The sequence below is a fragment of the Panthera tigris genome, chromosome A1 (assembly GCF_018350195.1).
Source record: "Panthera tigris isolate Pti1 chromosome A1, P.tigris_Pti1_mat1.1, whole genome shotgun sequence".
Lineage (NCBI taxonomy): Eukaryota > Metazoa > Chordata > Mammalia > Carnivora > Felidae > Panthera > Panthera tigris.
The window spans coordinates 24,910,273-24,924,597 of NC_056660.1; the positions used below are offsets into that span (position 1 = coordinate 24,910,273).

Consider the following 14,325-nt stretch of genomic DNA (forward strand, 5'->3'; position numbering starts at 1 on the left):
GTTGCATTAACAGTTTAGTGAAGGAAAGTAATTACTCACATCCACTGTATTAGATGGGAAGATTAGAATTCATTTTCCAAAACGATTAGCATTTTGCCAATTAAAAGAATCCTTTCTCCCTGCCAGAAACCCTGTGACCTCACTCACCCGAAGATCGTTTAAAAGAAACATATTTTGCATCAGAAAATGGAGCAGGAAGAAGGGGAAGAATTAAGGCTGGGTTTATTCCTAGAGCCTTCTTGGCGCACAGCGATTGCAGGGGCTCCCTGAGTTGATAGTGTCCTACTCTATTTGCATAGTCATTCACTTCAGTGGCTTCAGATTGTGCCCTGGGCTTTGTCACCCAGCAGCAATTAAAAAATGAAAAGGCTAGTGGAAGATGAGGCCGAAGGAAGCAAGGTGGAAGGGCCGTTGCTAAGGTCCTCTGGTTGGACAAGAGTGGGACTTACCACCGGCCCCATCCTGAGCGCGCAGGAGCGCTCTATCGCAGGAAGCTGTGTCTCTTGGGCCCCTTAATGACTTCCCCTGAGCACCGGTGATATTTTGCCGCCTCTGGCTGCTCTCCGGCACCACGGCCACCTCTTCTCCATCTCTACCAGGACCCCCAGAGACCCATTTCTGCGACGGGAATTTCAGGATGTTCTGCCATCATGGGTCTGTGTTGGGACAGGAGGCCCCAGGCCAAGTGCAATGTTGGGGTTTCCAGGCCCTTATGTTGGCCTGTGTTCAGTCCAGAGTGCTGCCCAAGTGCAAAGATCATCTGGCCAGGACAGACACAGGCAGGCATGGACTGAGGCAGAAGGCCACCGGAAGTAATCACCCAAATCCACATCTAAAGGGAAATGCCATCTTGATGTAATACTTAATAACAAGTATTGCAATACTTGTAATAATTTGATGTAGTTATTAAAGCTGTCTCACAAGCATTATTTCCTTCGATCCCCAAACAACCCTTTGAGATAAATATTTTGTTGATAGGGAAACTGACTTAATCAGGGCTACGGGACAAATAAACAGTGAAACAGAATAGAGAGGTGCGGACATCCAGCCTGTGATCATCACAGACTCTGATCTCTGTCACCTTTGACTGATCTGGGCTCTGTTCCCAGCGGCACCCCTTATGAGCCACGTCACCTTGGGCAAGGGACTCAACATCTCTAGGTTTCTTCATCTGCAAGACAAATATGTTTTTTTAGTGATTGTTGTAAAGACAAAGTGAGAGAAAGGAGCTTCTCAGAGGCTGGGAGAGGGGACCGCTTTTGGGGCTTTCCGTGAGAGGCCGAGACCAGTCCTCTTGAGCCCAGCAGACGAACCCCACTGCCAGGACTGAGTCTGTTGGAAAGACCTGGGGGGACCCTGGCATGTGGCCGACAGTGTGCGAGCCCTGGGCTTTTGTATGTTCCCAAGGGATACGAGAAACTCCCCCTCTCCCACTGACTGAATGGTACATGCCACCAGCAGGCAGGTAGGAGCTAAGCCAGATTTAAGTTTTTCATTTGTTTTTTAAAGAGGAATTGATCGGGGCGCCTGGGTGGCTCAGTCGGTTAAGCTTCCGACATCGGCTCAGGTCACGATCTCGCGGTCCGTGAGTTCGAGCCCCGCGTCGGGCTCTGTGCTGACAGCTCAGAGCCTGGAGCCTGTTTCGGATTCTGTGTCTCCCTCTCTCTCTGACCCTCCCCTGTTCATGGTCTATCTCTCTCTGTCTCAAAAATAAATAAACGTTAAAAAAAATTAAAAAAATAAAGAGGAATTGATCTTTCCTGTGAAAAATTAAATGAAGTAATTATGCAAAAAAATACCAACTTTCCAAGTGCCTAATTCTTAGCAGAGGTTACCTACTAGTCAGTCCCCTTTCCTATATTTAACACGAAAGGGGAAGTCAGACCCATCACTAGCAGGATTCTGGAACACAGCCTCCCTCATGGGCCTGGCAGGGGTGCAGGATGGGTGACGGCACGCTGCCCCTCCCCTTCTGCCCAGGAACACTGCAGGAACCACGGAAAGGCCCCTGTGGCGCACGCCCCAGGTCGGCTGCCGTCCCCGGGCAGGGCGCAGAAACTGGCAGCTGGAGCTAACAACCCCAGAGCAGAGCTGGTGCAATGCCCGCCTCTAAGTCACCCGGGCCACAGGGCAACCCGCACACCATGTGGGGGGTGTATACGCAGTGGAGGGGGGTGGGGCCCAGGATACCCTAAAGAAAGGGAAGCCAGCCAGGCCTCCACCATTAGCCATCCTCGAGCCCAGGGAGACGGGCACCCTGGCAGCCACAGTGGCACGAGTCAGAAGGCAGACCTTCACCCTCAAACTCTCCACATTGGGGACGAAAGGAACCGAGAGGAGGAGGCAAGGGTCCAAAGGCACCTGCAGTCCTGATAGGGCTTAGAGACCCGGGGCACAAGGGACACGGTGCCTGAGTTCCGCCCAGAGGCCGGCTGCCCCGGGATGGCCTCGTGCCCCGAGCGCCCCGCGAGGTGCCACCTCACTGCACGGCCCCGGTCCCGCAAGCTAATTCAAGGAACCCGAGCTGGAACTCCAGGAATGGAGGAGGAGCTGGAGGCAGGGAGAGCTTCAGGGAGGGAGAAGGGGGGGAGCAGGGCTGCCGTGTTCAGAGTCAGGGGGGTGGGTGTCAAAACGGCCAAGCTTTGTAACCTTGGGCACGCTACCACGGAAGCCGGTTTCTTCAACTGAAAAATAGGAACCGTAGTCCTCGGGTCACAGGGAGGACCCTTGCGAAAATCACAATTAATGAGGCGCACGCTGATGTCTGTGTGCCACCCACAGCCAGAAACACGGTTCATCCTGCTCACAGCTGATCCCCCTAAGCACCCTCACGGTCCGGCCAGAGAAGGTATTCAATCAGTGTTTACTGATACCTGATCAGAAAGAGCCATCATAGCTCCTGGGGCGGGGGGGGGGGGGGGGGGGGGGGGGGGTGTGGACACACTGCCACGAGGAACAAAGGATCGGGAGAGTCTCGGGGTGGAGGCTTCCTCACATTGAGCCCCTGGGAAGCTGCTCTGGAGCAGTGAGCCTGGAACAGGGCAGAAATGTGCTCGCTGTGGGGGGGGTGGCGATCGGGGGTAAGGGCGAAGTCCCAGGAGTCACAGATGAGGCTCCCTCCCTGGGAACTGTGGCCAAAGTTGCACATCATCAGCTCTGCATCCCTCCTGAGGACCCAGGGGAGGGCACCCAAGACGGCACAACCCCTGGCAGCACTGGAAGGACAAACAGGCACTTACCGCAGCGTTGTTCTAATAAGAATAGCAATGGGGGCGCCTGGGTGGCTCAGTCGGTTAGGCGGCCGGCTCTTGATTTCAGCTCTGGTCATGATCTCACAGTTCGTGAGTTCGAGCCCCACGTCGGGCTCTGTGCCGACAGTGCGGAGCCGCCTGGGATTGTCTCTCTCCCTCTCTCTCTCTCTCTCTCTCTCTCTCTCTCAAAATAAATAATTAAACGTAAAAAAATATAATAATATCAATGATAAGAAAGGGAGGGGAGGAATTCCATTGGCTTCTAATGCCTGCACAAAAATATTAGCAGTATTAAAAAAGCAAAAAAAAAAATTGCTTTTTGTCTTTATGACTAATGACCATCATAATGCACGTTGAAGGGGGAAATTGCCTATTTGTTTCAGTATTTTGTTAAGGAATCAGAAAGACATAAATATTGTCTTTTCTTGGACTGAAGTTTCAGAATCTCAACCACCCAAGGCATCTACCTCATTTTTTTTTTAGGGGTTTGTTTTTGTTTTTTTTTTAACATGCTGTTAGCTTTGGAAAATATCTTCTTCGCGAAAGGAATTTTTTGCGGGAGCTTCCGTTTTTAATTGGCACAATTTAGATCCTATACCAAAATGACACGACGTGGAGAAGATTTAACAATGTCTCAGCACCTAGATCTGGCAAGACCTTCAGAACAATTTAATTGTGTCTCATGAAAGCATCTGTCAAATCGGATAATCACAAGTGTTGGCGAGGACGGGGAGACACTGGAATCCTCTTACCCGGCCGACGGGAATATAAAACGGTGCTGCCACTTTGGAGAACAGGCTGGCAGTTTCCCCTCGTTTCTGGTGGGGTGGTGGTTTTAATATTTATTTATTTTGAGAAAGAGAGAAAGAGAGAGAACGCATGGTGTGCTCAGGGGAGCAGCGAAGGCATGCAGAGAGGGAGACAGGGAATCCCCAGCAGGCGCTGCACGGCCAGCCCAACGTGGGGCTCGAACTCACGAACTGTGAGATGGTGACCGGAGCCGAAATCAAGAGTCGGATGTTCAACCGACCGAGCCACCCGGGTAGCCCCCGCCCCTTGGTTTTTTGTTGTTTTTTTTTTTTAAGAAACAAAGCTTTCGCCGCCTGCTTTCCACTCTTGGCAGAACCTGGGGAGCCTCAGCCAGGCTGAGGGACTGGCCTCAGCCACTAACACTCTCCTCTCTCCCGCAGTATGTGTCCAGCCGACGCGCCGTCACTCAGAGCGCACCAGAGCAAGGCGGCTTCCCCCCTCACCACCTCACCCACCACCACCGCCCCCACCGCCCCCACCACCACCTCCGCCACCACGCCCGCCCCCACCACCTCCGCCACCAGGAGGCGGGGCTGCACGCCGCCCAGGTGACACCCTGCATGTGCCCCTTGTTCTCCTGCCAGTGGGAAGGCCACCTGGAGGTGGTGGTGCCCCACCTGCGGCAGATGCACAGGGTTGACATCCTTCAGGGAGCAGAGATAGTCTTCCTGGCCACGGACATGCACCTCCCCGCCCCAGCCGACTGGATCATCATGCACTCCTGCCTCGGCCACCACTTCCTGCTGGTGCTCAGGAAACAGGAGAGGCACGAAGGGCACCCCCAGTTCTTTGCCACCATGATGCTGATCGGGACCCCCACCCAGGCCGACTGCTTCACCTACCGCCTGGAGCTCAACAGAAACCACCGGCGTCTCAAGTGGGAGGCCACCCCCCGGTCCGTGCTCGAGTGCGTGGACTCGGTGATCACCGATGGGGACTGCCTCGTCCTCAACACCTCCCTGGCCCAGCTCTTCTCCGACAATGGCAGCCTCGCCATCGGCATCGCCATCACCGCCGCCGAGGTCTGCTCCGCAGAAGTCGAGGTGTGAAGCCAGAGGCCAACGGACGTTCCCGCACGGCCCCCCCTCCGCCAAGACACTCTGCCTGTGGCCCTGGGATCCCCGGTTGCCGGGACTCCAGGCTCCTTTTTATTCTTCTCCCTCCTTCCCTCCCTTCTTTTTTTTTGTCTCAGGTACTTTGTGGTACTTAGTCTTTGTCTGCCATGGGCATTTTAGTAGGTAAACATCCTGTGATTCAAGACCTTGGTGTGATGTTTGTCCTGATTTGTCGGTAGAGTTTTCTAGAGCATTTCTAATCCACTTTGATCAGGAGGGTTATTTCCTGCCACCCCCAGGTCCCTCCTCCGCTGCTCCCCCAATGAGCGAAAGCCACCGAGACCGCAAAGCGGACCGTTGGGGTTGAAAGGAGATTTGGTGTCCCAATCATTTCTTCCTTCTCTTTTCAGTCTATTTTGGACCAAGCCAGCCCTGAACTGTGTGAGGACAGCAGGTTGGGGAAGGGGACCTGGCCAGCTCTGAGGTGTATTCCAGACCAACCAGACACAACTCTGACAGCTTCCCAGGAACCTTAGGGTCAGGGCTAAGCTGCCTGGACACGAGGACGTGGCATCACCTCTGAAGGCCAGGGAACCGGGCTGGAGGTACCACGACGCCATGAGCCCTCCGGTTTGATCCTGGGGCTCGAGGGGGTGCACAGATGCTGAACCCTCTGTTGGGCGGGCTGCTGTGGGCTTCCTGTCGGCCTGGGCCATGGTTTCTTGCTCTGGAATCAAAGTCCTCTTGGTTTTTGTGATTTTGTGAAAACCTCTTTGCCCTCTGTGGAGCGAGTAGGAAAGAAGAATAGGCAAGATGCAAGGGAAGGGAAGCAGCTGAGAAAACAAAAGATAAAATTAATCTCCCAGCTCGGGGAGGGCGTTCTCTCTGTAGAGAGTTTTATTATCAAATTGTAAAATCCATCGATCTTTTCAGTAGGGTAGAACACTTTGGTATCGTGCAAAGGACCCACTTGACTCTTGATAGTCAGTAAGGCGGAACCACGACTTAGCATCAAACATAAGGAATTTGGAGGGTGTGCAGGGGACCTCTGACTTCCGGGGGTCAGAGGTCACTCGTACGCCTAGGGCAGGGGAAAAGGGGTCCTCTTTCCTTACTTTCAAAGTGCTCCAAGGGCCCCGTTCAGCACACAAACGTTGTCACTGGTCAACTATTATTCAGCGCCCTGTTGCAGCGTGAATGAAAAGGTGACAAAATCCATCTTGCTTGTTATTGCTTTCTCTTATTTGCTTTCTCTTATTGCTTGCTTGTAGACTGCTTTCTCTTATTTGGCTGTCGCAACAATTCAGCACCTTCTTGTGGAAGTCTCTCTCGTGTAGTTGAAGAAAGTGCGCGTGTTTAATCGACTTTGTCTCTTCTGTCCAAAGGTGAATACCTTTCGGCCTTCCCAGTGGGCCTCTTCTCCCCGCTGTTCGCTGTTTTGTTCTCTCCTTGGCTACTCTCCAGTCGCTGAAAAGCATGGCGCCCAAACCCCACACAACGCTCATTAGAACTGAGCGGGCCTTCGGCCGCCCAGAGGTTGCTCTTTGCCCTGTTCCCTCGGCGTCTTGGCTGCATCCGAGCAGGCCTCCAAACGAGTCCTTAGTTTCAGACGGCTTGGCCTGGCATCAGCAAGTCTTTCCCTCACCAAAAGTGTTGGATCCTGAGACACAACACCCTTCTCCCGCCAAGTCGGTATTCCTCCAGTCACCTATTCTGCCAACCCACACCGGGAGCACCGGTCAGTAGATTTCATAATGCAACCCCCTCTAGTCACACAGCAATCGCTCAGACCCTGGGGCCAGACTTTTGTTAGGTTAGACCCTAAGGGGGCCCGTAAACATCATGTCGCTGGCTGAGGCAAACATCAGGTCACAGTCCCAAGGAAAGGGTTGTAACCTGTTTGCTCTATCAGAAGATCCTTCCAGGACACCAGCTCTCCCCTCTTGCCACACAGCCCAGGAATCAAGCTGAGGCTGGTTGGCCGGTGCTGGGAGAGACTAGCCCGCTTGGCTCCTTCCTTTATTCCCAGGTCCTTCCTCCAAACCTCAGATCCCCTTGCCTGTAAGTTTGACACCTCGGGAAGCCACAGTCCCTCCCCGGGTTTCCGATACTCAACTACTCTGAAACATTTATTGTAGCCTCACAGGTGCCCCAGGTACACAAACAAACAAAACCTCAACAAGAATATAATTTCAGTTCACAGGGGCCTTAGGATTCCTGCAAACATCACCTCTGCCTTCTTGTCGTGCTGTTACCTGAGCCAGACTAGGAATAACTTCAGGTGATTATTACTGCACACAAGACTGTATTATGAATAAGTGACCCCAGATAGGAACTGGTATCTGGGTTCCTAGGAATGTTTAGAATTAAGGGTAGAAATGTTTTATTTGCATCCATCTATGGTGCTCCCAAGAAGGCCTGCCTCTCCATATCCAGATGTTGAGGAATTGAAAAGAGAGCAAACAAAAAGATAATAGAGAATTGAAAACGATACGAACAAAGTGTGTGGTGTGGAGCTTTATAACCACAAAGGGCCCCCTCGTTTGAATCTTGGGTTAATCCTTATTGGCATCCTTGATAGACTAGAAAAAATGAGAGATTCTGAGACACGAAATGACCTTCCCAAGGTCACACGTCAAGTGGGTGGGACCATGACTAGAACCTAGCCAACTGCCTACAGATTTGGTATTCTTGAAAAAGGAAGACCGACCCCAAATATTCAGCAGTATTCCCGCCTCATCAGTGGACTGTGGGCCTGAGGGTCAACTGGGTCTTTGTTCTGGGATACCTGAGGGATCAGGGAGAGAGAGACTGGAGTGGATTTGCTTTTAGGTGGCAGCTCAACTTGAAGAAGCGGTCAACCTGGAAGCAGGGGATGGGGTGGCGGGAGTGAGAACTAGCTGTGGAGTCTTCGGGATCATTACCTACTCCAGGGTCCTCTTTCTTAGATTTCCAGGAATCTGTCCAGTGAATAGCCCAGGGATCCCATTGCCTCATTGACACCCAGGTGCTGACTTAATGACTCAACCTGCTAAGGAGTGTCTGTATTTTAAAAGCCTAGGGAGAAAGCCACACTTACAGCTAGAAATGAGTTACTGGTATTTAAATTTCAGGCATTTGTGAGAACGATTTTTTCAGGAGGTGTGGACATTCCTCCCCTTGAGGGAGGCCTACATAAATGGTGGATGCTGAAATGGAGGTCAGGCCATACAAAGCAGATTGTCTTTCACAGTCTTTGCCTGAATCTGCATCTGAGATAGATCCCATCACTACCCACGGCTACCTGGGACATTTTAAATGTTTTTATTTATTTTTGAAGGAGAGAGAGAGAGAGACGGAGCATGAACAGGGGAGGAACAGGGAGAGAGGGAGACACAGAATCAGAAGCAGGCTCCAGGCTCCAAGCTGTCAGCACAGAGCCCGAGGCGGGGCTCGAACCCACAGACTGTGAGATCATGACCTGAGCCGAAGCCGGACACTCAGTGGACTGAGCCACCCAGGCGCCTACCTGGGACATTTTAGAAAGGGGCCAGGTTAATAACAATAACAGTGCCCATGGCTACCATTTATTGGGGGTTTGTGACCCAGTAGGTTGACTATGTTGAATATAGTATCTCATTTCATCCCATAACAGCCTTACGAAATGGGTACCGTTATTGCACCCATGAGAAATTTAAAGCTGAGAGAGTTAGGACCTTGTTTAAGGCCACACGGCTAGCAAATGGTAGAGCTGGGTCTGGAGCCCACGGGTCTTGCTCCCAAGTCCAGGCTGCTTCTGATCAATAACAACTTGTGTGATTTCTAGGAATTCTCGGACCCAAGGGTCAGAAACTCTGAATGGCAGAGAGGCCTTTTAGTACTAATTGTGCCCTTTGATTTCTCCTTTTCCCCCTGCTTTTCCCAGCCCAAGACAGGCTGGTGTGCTACAGCTGCTTTGGATACCAGTTGTCACACGTTTTAGGAATTCTGCGAGCTGATTAAGCACGGCCATTACTAAAAATTAAATCGTCAATGTATAATTGGTTATATTAAAAACAAAAGTTAACAAATACTAAAAACTCAGCACTTCCTAATTATTTCAGGACTCTATTATTTTCTGTGCTCTTTAGATATGTAGATGTATAGATTCTTGACATCTGTCGTAATTGTATGGTGAACATAGTACACACTGACGTGCTACCAACCCCCCCTCAACCAAGTGACGTCACAGCCATAGCTTGAAATTGGCCGTGGTGGTAGTGTTGACACCACTGGCAACTGTCAAGAGCTATAAGCCAGGACCTTTCCCCTAGGAGAACTAGATGTTAAACATTTACCAGCCCACCATTGCCAAGACATCTCGGATGCACACGGCATTGTGGAGGAGAGGGGACTTTGCAAGGAGAAGCAAAATCCTATTGGCCACACCGACAGAGACCCAGGTTACGGTCAAGCTAGCCGAACAGCCAATTATTGGGAAAACACAAACTATTCTGTAGAAGGGAGTCTGGGGCTTCTAAGCAACTTCAAGCACATTCCCTGCCCTACCTACTCCAGACCTTATACTATTGCTCTTGGTGCAGGAAGTCCTACCTGATGAATTTCATGGAAAAGTCATGGCTCCTCAGAACTAGCCTATTGGCCGCCCCAATCTGCAAAATGAAATCAAGCTCTAAGAGACTGGAATGTCCTGTTGCTTGTTCTTACGGGTCATGTTTCTTATCTCTACCTGTGGACTAAAACCTCATCGAAAGCAATAGTTTGCTTTGAAACACACACACACACACACACACACACACACACACACACACACACACATATATTGAAATTAGTGATTGGAAATATCCTACATCTGAGATGGGCACCATGAGCAGTGGTTTCAAACGTCACATAAAGTCTGTTACCATCAAAATAGGACCCTTGCGCAGCACAGCACAAAGCTGAGAGACAGAAAAGGTAACGAGTCAAGGGATACCACGTGAAGGACAGAGAGCCCCCAGCACCTTACTTTCCTGCTCTGTTTCTCTCCACTGCATCCCAGCAAAGGATCCTGTTCACAATCTACAGCCTACTCTAACCAATACTCTTTCCAAATTAAAGGCATGGTTCCCGCTAGGATAAAAGTCACAGGGAACTCCAGGCTGAGTGTCTGGAAGCAGGCAGAATGTCAAGGTCAACAGGGAGTCAGTTACACTGATTCCAGTGATTTCGGCGTGAGGGATGGAAGAAATGAGGGTTGCTGAAGCTTCCACCTGGATCCAACTTCTGGTGGAAAGGGAAGGGACTATGGACCAAACATCACAAAACTATACTTCGATTAAAAGGTCAGCTACAAATAGCATCGAAAGTAGAGTCTCCCAATAGATTGCTAGGCTTTCAGATTATTTGTTCTGAAGATCTGCTCCAAGAACTAGTGAGTTCTCTGTTGTGCTCACCTGGAGGATGGCCAGCTAAAAAAAACCTCACTGAAAAGAGATCCAAGAGATCTGTTGTAGATAAGCATTGATTTTATATTCCTTCCCACATCAGGTTATCACATGGGTTATCTATATAGGTTAGAGTTTGTCTTTTCCAATACTGTATGAAAATATTTTACCTTGAGTACTATACAATACACACTCCCCTCTCTTTTTTTTTTTTAACCTTTTTTTACGGCATTGAGATAAGAAAGAGAAATTGAGAATCATTTTACTTACCCTGAATTGATGTATACATATACTTTTCTAGGCTTTCTTACGGTGTTAAAGACAGCAAGAAGCAAACGTAGAATGAACGTTACTTTATCTCTACCCTGTCTCCCATGAAACGTGTCATTAAATTGCATTTGATACTGTTTCCTTGATCCTTTGGAGTTGTTTTTTGTTGGTGGTGGTGGGTTTTTTGTTTTTTGTTTTTTTTTTTCTCCCCACAGGCTACTGTGCAACATGCGGGGACAGAAACGAAATGCTACAAGGGAAAGTAATTATCAGAAATTCACCAGCTGCCATATTTGACTTATGTTTCATTATCTCCACCCCCCCTTTTCATTTTTGCCTCGATTTTAAAGTCATAATTGGATGTAAGGAAGACAGCGCTCCTAGAGGTGAATAAAAGCCCTGGCAACAAAGTTGCCCCCAACGCTATTTCAATGTATCGGGCAGCCCTGAGGGGACCAAAGCCTCCCTCACTGGACTCCAAAGAAAGAGACAGGCTTTCACTCCCCTTCCCTTCCACCCAGGGCCCCTTCTCTTAGCTCTTCCCTCCTTCTGCCTGACAACAGTGTTCCTGAAATTTACTTCTGGGCCTATCAGATCAGTTGTCAAGGGAGCCTTCATGGTTTGATTCTTTAATTTCAGGCCACTGTTACTTACTCTCAAGATCAGGACTGAGCAAGAGTACTAATCCTATTGCCTGTCAATTCATGTTAACTTCTATCTTCTTCCCTACCTCCTTATTCCCAGAACCTGTTTCCTGCTCCCACATGGGCTTACAGACACCGCCTTGATTGATCTAAGTGATCAAACTGACCCCGTGGCCATCATGAATATTCACAAGGCAGGCCCTCATTCATCTCAGGCCACATCCCCTCTTGGGACATTCCCGCATCCCACAGTGTCCAGATGTTTGCCCCTTCCCTCCAAATACCCTCAAAGCCATGCAGTAAGTTTTCTTAGTGCTAGGGCGAGACTCCACCAAAAGGAAGGAGAAACTCAGCCACCTGGCCTTTGCTCTCACCCCACAGACAAGGCTTCCATGCATCTTAGCTCTGAGCTGCCACAGAAAGCATCCCGATAATCCACATTCCCCAGGGAGGACCCTGAAATGGTGACCCTGCTCTGGCATTGTGGGGAGATTCGACAGGCCCAACCCTGGCCCCACTCTGGGATCTGGAGTTTTAATTCCCAAACTTCAGCGTCCTCAGGAAATAATCTGGAGAACTTAATTTCTGGGCCCCAGAACCAGAGATTCTGATTAGAAAGGTCCAGAGTGAAGCCGAGGATTCTGATTTTTAAGTTTATTTATTTTGACAGAGAGAGTGTGTAGGGGAGGGGTAGAGAGAGAGGGACAGAGGGAGGGAGAGAGAATCCCAAGCAGGGTCTCCATGTCAGTATGGAGCCCGATGTGGAGCCCGAACCCATGAACTGGGAGACAATTACCCAAACTGGAATCAAGAGTTGGACGCTTAACTGACTGAGCCACCCAGGTGCCCCAGGACTCTGTTTTTTAACACTCTCTTCCATGGGATTCTGTGAAGGGAATGGCTGATCATTCACTTCTCAAATCCAGAGCAGAGCTCACTGGTGAGAAAGAGAGCCACAGAAAACAAAGGAGCAGATGAAGTGACCTGAAGAAGCTGGTCCTTCTGTAAGAAGGGAGGAAGGCAGCGGGCACCTGGGTGGCTCAGTCAGTCAAGCGTCCGCCTTCAGCTCAGGGCATGATCTCCCTGTTCATGGGTTCAAGCCCCGCGTCCGGCTCTGTGCTGACAGCTCAGAGCCTGGAGCCTGCCTTGGATTCTGTGTCTCCCTCTCCTCTCTCTGGCCCTTCCCCACTTGTGCTCTTTCTCTCAAAAGTAAACAAACACTAAAAAAAATTTTTTTATTGGGGAAACAAAAAGGAGGAAGGCAGGAAAAGAGGTGCTGGGGAAGTGGCCACAGTTCCATTTGGATGGAGAGGCAAGGAAACACAAAATGGAGATCAAAAAGGATATGAGAAGAGAATTAGGTAGGAGTTCCCTGTAAGCAAGCAATAGAGGGAACTACTCTTCTATCACTCTGGGATGGAAACAGGGGGCTGCGGGGACAGAGGAGGGAGAGAAGCCATCCCCCATGGCCAGGGCCGCTGCTGGAAGCCAGTGCAGAACGATCCCTAGCGCTGAGGGTCACCCAGCGACAGCCCCCGCAGCCTGGCGCCCGGTGAAAGGACTGTGCGAATCTTCCCATGAACACAGAAGGGGCTCGTCTGTAAATCCCTGCCAGGCTGGAATGGTAACTCATTTTTAAATCTCTGCCCCCAGCGCTGACAGGGAGTTACCCAGCAAATCCCCAGGGAGGCGTTTATTTATCCTGCAAATCTCCCCAAGATGCCAGAGAAGGGTCACCATTTCAGGGTCCTCCCGGGGGAATGTGGATTATCGGGACGCTTTCTGCGGCAGCTCAGAGCTAAGCCCCATGTAAGCCTTGCCTGTGGGGTGAGAGAAAAGGAAATCACTGAACTGGTTTCTTATTAGCCTAGAGCAAGACAAGATATACTCTGCACACCCTCTGCAAGGGAGTCGATGGGAAAAGCCTCTCTTAAGGATCAAAGTTGGGGGTGTGGATTACCACCCGTCTGGGGGGTGAGTGTATCTCCCACTCTCTCTGCCCCCTCCAGGGCCCCAGTTCAGCTTTCATTAAGACACAGGAGAGGGACACATTGTGATTTTTTTCACACTGGACCCGACAGACAATTCTGGGGATGACAGAGGTTAAAAATAAAACAATCAAACAGGAAATCAAGCACCCCCAAAATATAGAAATGCTTCCAGATCATTCGAAAGGCAAGGCCACCTGCCACCCCGTGGTCCTGCTTTCTGCAAACAGTGACAGGAGGACCAGGCTGCCGGGCAAAACCCAAAGGCTGGTTCTTTCCCTAACCATCCAGCTCTGCGAATTCACCAACCCAGGAAAGTCGCTCTGTAGATAAGGAGACTCAGAAAAACTCTGATCACTGGGGCTGGTTTAGAGAAGGGGCCACACCCTGAGGAAGAGGCTGGGTTGCAGAATGGGCTCCAGTGGGGAGACAGCAGAGAGTAGGGCTGTTTAATAAAATACAGACCACCCAGTTACATTTGAATTCCAGATAAACAACAGCGACAAAACAATTTAGTATCTCTTTTAGAATCCTCGCAATATATGATGTACACACTTATACTAAAAAAGTCCTTGTTGTTTATCTGAAAATCAAATATAACTGGGTGGCCTGGATTTTTATTTGCTAAGTCCGGCCAGCCTAGGAGGGAAAGAGCCCTCCTGAATCAACTGCATGCATTTTATTGTGGGGGGAGGATGATATCTACAGCAAGCACTCGGGAGGGAGGGTTCCCTTTGGCAACTTTGCCCCTGATCTGGGGAGTCACGTCTGTGACCAATTCTCTCTGGCCACAGGGCTGGGTTTGGACAGTTTATTATTCACAGCAATAGCAACCTTTTGGTCCAGGTTCCCTGACCAAATTCCAAAAAGACGGTACAATGAGGGCCAGGTGTTGCCTGCAC

At 50.2% G+C, this 14,325-nt stretch overlaps 1 protein-coding gene across 1 annotated transcript in view; it reads left to right on the forward strand.

Annotated features, from left to right (window-relative positions):
• The window catches only part of SIAH3 (siah E3 ubiquitin protein ligase family member 3), a 67,848-nt gene extending 62,738 nt beyond the window's left edge, over window positions 1–5,110 (forward strand). Inside the window, exon 2 of the mRNA XM_015538964.2 lies at window positions 4,442–5,110. Coding sequence (XP_015394450.2) covers window positions 4,442–5,110 — 669 coding nt within the window. The remainder of the gene's footprint in view (window positions 1–4,441) is intronic.
• Window positions 5,111–14,325: the final 9,215 nt, after the last annotated feature.